The 5,258-nt window shown below is 32.9% G+C and overlaps 1 protein-coding gene across 1 annotated transcript; it reads right to left on the bottom strand.

Moving 5' to 3' along the window:
- Positions 1 to 702: 702 nt before the first annotated feature.
- Positions 703 to 1,821, bottom strand: LOC139483467 (uncharacterized). Its single transcript, XM_071267488.1, has one exon. The coding sequence runs from the start codon at positions 1,819 to 1,821 to the stop codon at positions 703 to 705; it is 1,119 nt and encodes a 372-aa protein (XP_071123589.1).
- Between the last annotated feature and the right edge of the window lie 3,437 nt (positions 1,822 to 5,258).

The raw sequence follows: 5,258 nt of genomic DNA, 5'->3' as shown, positions 1-5,258 counted from the left end.
TCACGGCATCTTGTGGTTGCTGAACAAGTTGAACTTCGTCTATCCGGAGGATAACATATATTTGGTGGAAGTAGAATTATCCAAAGAATACAGGATGCATGTCTTTTAAAACGTAAATGCAAAATATGACTTTGAAATAAATATCCTTTCCACTTCCTCCCTCTTCAATAACAATAACGATTCTACTCCAAAAACATTAGCTGGGTACGCATACATGAATACAACTTTAATTGCGTTGGGGTGAAATAGTTCACTTCGTCGTTGTCATGATCCTACCAGTAGAAATCTTGGAAGATAGGATATTAGAAAGAACCACATCAATGATTAATATGAATAAAATGATTGCCGACATAAACCATGATTAAGCTCAAATTAGTGATGCTTCCATTGATACATTACTTTGAAATGAATATTTGGATGGATTGTCTTTTGCTCATTCAAGTCCAGTGACGAATATCTAAAGAAATTTATGTCATAAACTTATATATATACATTGTAATTATATATCTCAAATATCAATTCAAATAAATTATACGCTAGTATTCAGAACCAACACTAGCACACGTATGCATGGCAGTAACTATAACAATCAATATAAATTTAATTCTGATAAAATTAATACAGTAACTATATACATCTATGTTAAATCAAATTAAAACCATAAAAACACAACTCAAGAAACTAATGCTTGGCAACAGTATCTCAATCGTTGATTGTAGCAATACCAAATGGTGTGCCCGTCACCAAACATTCAGTATGAACATCATTTTTGTCAAGGTTCAAGTTCCAATCCGATCTCCCCAATGTTTTACTATGGAATCTTTTAGCCTTAGGTCTCTTCCATCTAAGTTTCACGTCTTTACCCCAACTCATTGTTTTTGGTAACACTCTCATTTCTACGAGTTTGTCCTTTCTTTTAATTGTGCTCATCATATTTCTTTTACTTGTATAACTTTCTTTTTTGTCGGTGATTAACTTGTGCTTTATCTTTTTAATCTGTTGTTCCTTTTTTATTTTCTTGTAGTTGGACGTTTTAGTCTTTACGTAAGCTTTCTTTTCTGTATGTTTCAAACTATCTCGACCTATATTGTTGTTCTCGTATGCTCTTGTACATCTCTTTGCTTCCTGAAGTTTTTCTGTACGTGTTTTTCCTTTTAATTGTGTTCCTTCAAGAAAACCAGGATCAATATGTTCATCTCCTGCTTTGACTGTATTGCGATGGTTGATGGCTGTCTGAGCAAAATGCATGTTCCATTCATGTTCTTGATCAAAGTGTATTGGAGTTTGTTTATCATTTGATGTTTGTGTACTTTGATCGTTCACCTCCTTTCTTTTTGTAAGATTGGATGTTTTTTCCAATGATAGGTCATCAGTTTGTGTATATTGTGCTTTCTTTAGAATTTGTTTTTTGACGCAGTTACTCAGAGTATCTTCAAAACTGTTTCCCTCTTTATTACTATCTCTTTCCCTATCTTCTCCTTCATCATGCTTACGGGTCATCCAGTAACGATATTGTTTATACTTGAGTTCAAGAGTCAACAGGTTATTTTGGCAGTATATATTATTTGGAGTAAGGCGGTCAATGGTGTTACTAAGCAATTCTAGTTCTGATTGACTTAACTGATTTTGGGATGAATTTAACTTGATAAAATGTTTCAAGTCTTTATGTCCTCCTTCCTCGTGTTTGGGTTGCGATTGCATGACCTGGTCGTATTTTAGTATACACTGTGAATCTTCATTGATATTTATGTTTTCTTCTAAAATATGTTCCTGTCTGTTTGTTGACTTCTTTTTATCTATGTCATTATTGTCTTTAACCATTGCTTGAACAAGTAGATGGAGGTTGTGTCGAGTTATTAACATCGATGTTTCTTTGCATGGTTAAACTGCATTGACTTTACTTATATTTATTTTGTTATCACAATCACGTTTTTGTTCGTTCAGTTTTTTCTGTCCCTTTTCCTCGGTATCACATATTGCACCTGACTTGCAGTTGGAACTGGGAGTTTCATCTGTTTGTATTTTATCATCATCTTCACCTAAACAATCTGTGTCGTACTTGGAACTGGAACTTTCCTCTGTGTGCATTTTATCATCATCCTCACCTAACCAATACGCTTCGTAATTGGGATTGGGACTTTCGATTGTGTAAACTGTATCTTCCTTCACAATGTTGGAATGGCATGGTGTTGCATGGTGTTCTATTACTGGGTCTAATACTTTCTCGATTGTCTTTCCTTGATCCGTTTTCTCTGTTCCTTGTCCTATCATAACGGGACTGTGGACTTCCGTCTTTTCTATCAAATTGGTATCAGCTCCTTTCTTTTTCATTGCTCCATTACATTTCACTTCACTCCAATGTTTAGATGGGGTATAACATTCTGGTTCATTGATGTTAATTGTTCTAGTTATCTCTTTGGAATCAACAATTTCATCTGTTTCTTGTCTTCTTACAATAGGATCATGGTCTTCGGTCTTTTCAATCTTGAAATTAATATCATCTATTATTTGTCATTTTAGGTTTTCATAAACTTTTCAGTTTTAAATATCTCTTAGATGGTACTTTACTTAATGTACAGAGGTAACATTTTGCCTCGTAAACTGAACCTTCGGCGACAGCTTGTACTAGTTATTTTCCTTCTTCCTCACAAAAAGCATTAGAAAGATATTCTATAATCAGATGTTCTTCTACATTTTCTGATTCATTTTGGAATGCCCCTTCTACCAACGCTTCAATCCGGTCTGTAAATTCGTCCAACAACTCATCTGGATATGGATAGATATTCTCTAGATTTTCCCTAATGAGTAATGGGTTGCCAACTGAGTCAAATCGGTCGTTAAAGAGTTTGCAAAATGTGTCGTAGTCTGCTTCTACTGTATATGACCTGTTATTATAGAACTTCAGTGCTTTTCCAGAAATTCTCAAAACCAATGTTTGCAATTTTATTTTACTATTCCATCCTTTCACGAAAGCTGTAGATTCAATATCGGCTTTCAGCAGAGACCATCCGAGTGGCACTGTTCCGTCAAAATTACTTGAGCTACTCATATTTTGAATTGAGTTGTGATTTACTAACTAAGATTACAATAAAAGCTTTAAAAAACAAAAATTACAAGGAATTACACACAAAATATATACAATACAAATTGTGTAACACTACAATATACAATAACACTACACCCACAAACAAGATTTAAAAACAAAATCACAAACACCTGTACATACAATCACAATTTTAGACAAATTGGTATTTTGATTTTATTCTGATTTTCAAATTAAAACACAAGTGTATCATGTGTATATAACAAAAAATAATCTGAAAACACCTATGACATCAGAGGATCTGACGTGCAAAGCTGATTCAGAAATTTACTAATTTTAATAACCCTGATTATATCATCATATAAGTCAATGGACCTAAATATTAAAAACTTCCACATATGCATAAATGTAAATAAACATATAATATGCACAAGCAAATATGTTAATATTTGTCTTTCTCATTAATATCAAACATACAAATTCATAAACTCAGATAAAAAAAAACTATTTAAACACAGGCATGAAATTGTAAACAATGACAATTAACAACAAGTAGTAGTACAGTACAAGTTTTATTATCGACACATTCTTTAATGAGTGAAAACTTTTCAGACGGTAAAACCGACAAGACAATTACACAAAATGAAAAAAAAAATTGATAACAACTATGACATTAGAAGATCTGACGCACAGTTGTATCAATAATTTATGACAAACAAAAGAAAAACATATAAATGATATCTGACATCAGAAGATCTGACGCTCAACGGAATATCAATGAATGAAAAAAAATATGTTGGTTTGTATTAATATAAATAAACAAAACCTGAAATAAACCAAATGGATAATCAAAAACTATCCACTAGTAGTTTGTTTATAAGGTTATTTTGTCTTTTTCTCAAGGTGTATGCAAATCTGTGTATTTGGTAAATGTGTTACAAAAAGGGGGATGGGATTTATTATCACACGGAAAGTCTGATAATCACAATGAAAATATGAAACGAATATATCACTCGCGCAAATATCAATAGTACTGATAAATCAGCGCGCCATAAAATAATACAATCGCGGAAGAGAAGAAACAAAGATTTTCCTCTCGCGAAAACAAAGAAAAAATATGGCGCGAATGGATGTCACCGATTATTAGTGTATATCAGTGTATTCGTGCCCACTTCTGACACCACTGTAATGATTTTATAGGATTATGTGTATGTGTTATATTACCTAAGTATAACAATCCTAGGTTTGAGTCATTTGTCATCTAGAAGGTCGCTCATCAATGTGGGGACGTCCGATCTGGATAACAACTGGGGTAATGAATGTCAAATATATCATGGGAAACCCCGGAATTCCTTAATATGACGTGGTAGTCTTCCGAGTGTACATGGGTAATAATATATGTAGTTCCGAGTATACCATATTCATAACACTTACAATGACTAAATCTAAAATTGACGAGCTGTATTCAGTAAAATAAGTGTTTTCTTCAATTAATTGATTAAGATTATATTGAGCAATTACGTTTGTAATTTTGTCATTGGGATTGTTGTCATTTTGGTTTATATTCAAATCGCCTGTGAGGATTATGTTTTTATTAGTAGAAATAGCTAACTGAATGATACAAAATTTCCCATGTTTGTTTTGATTTATTTGGGGGTATGTAAAACAAATGTAAAATGTTCCATATAAATAGGATTTGCTTTTTGGTTTTAATTCTGACAAGACGCATTCTAAACTACCTATCTGCAAGTCGGGTCTATGGACGCAGTTAATATTTTCTTTTATATACACTACCACGCCTACACCGACGCGATTAGTTCTATCATTACGAAACAATTTATATGATGGAATTGAAATGTCGGTATCATGTACAGATGGATTAAGCCAGCTCTCAGTAAATGACATCAAATCAAATTCAGTATATTCTATTGATAATCTTTTTAGCTTAGGGACTAAACTTTGGACGTTTAAATGAATAAAGGATATGTTATTTTCAAAAAAGTGAGGTGAGATCAAACGAGTTTCCACTAACGGTACTATCAGAATTTTCGACTTAGTGGTTAGGTCCGGGATTTAGTTCAACACCTCCGATAATCAATAATAAGTTAATAAATAGGCACGTTAAAGCTAATATACATACTGACCTAGTCGTTGATTTTTTCGGATCCTAAGAAAATTCGAATTTACCGTGAATCGTTTTGCCATTTTGGTCGTT

Source organism: Mytilus edulis, chromosome 7 (assembly GCF_963676685.1).
Source record: "Mytilus edulis chromosome 7, xbMytEdul2.2, whole genome shotgun sequence".
In the NCBI taxonomy this organism is placed as follows: Eukaryota; Metazoa; Mollusca; class Bivalvia; order Mytilida; family Mytilidae; genus Mytilus; species Mytilus edulis.
Note: the sequence above shows the minus strand (reverse complement) of the source record. Positions and strands in the feature narration are given on the sequence as shown.

Bases quoted from the DNA above. Each gene is read 5' to 3' on its own strand.
- LOC139483467 (XM_071267488.1), bottom strand. From the start codon at position 1,821: ATGGTTAAAGACAATAATGACATAGATAAAAAGAAGTCAACAAACAGA.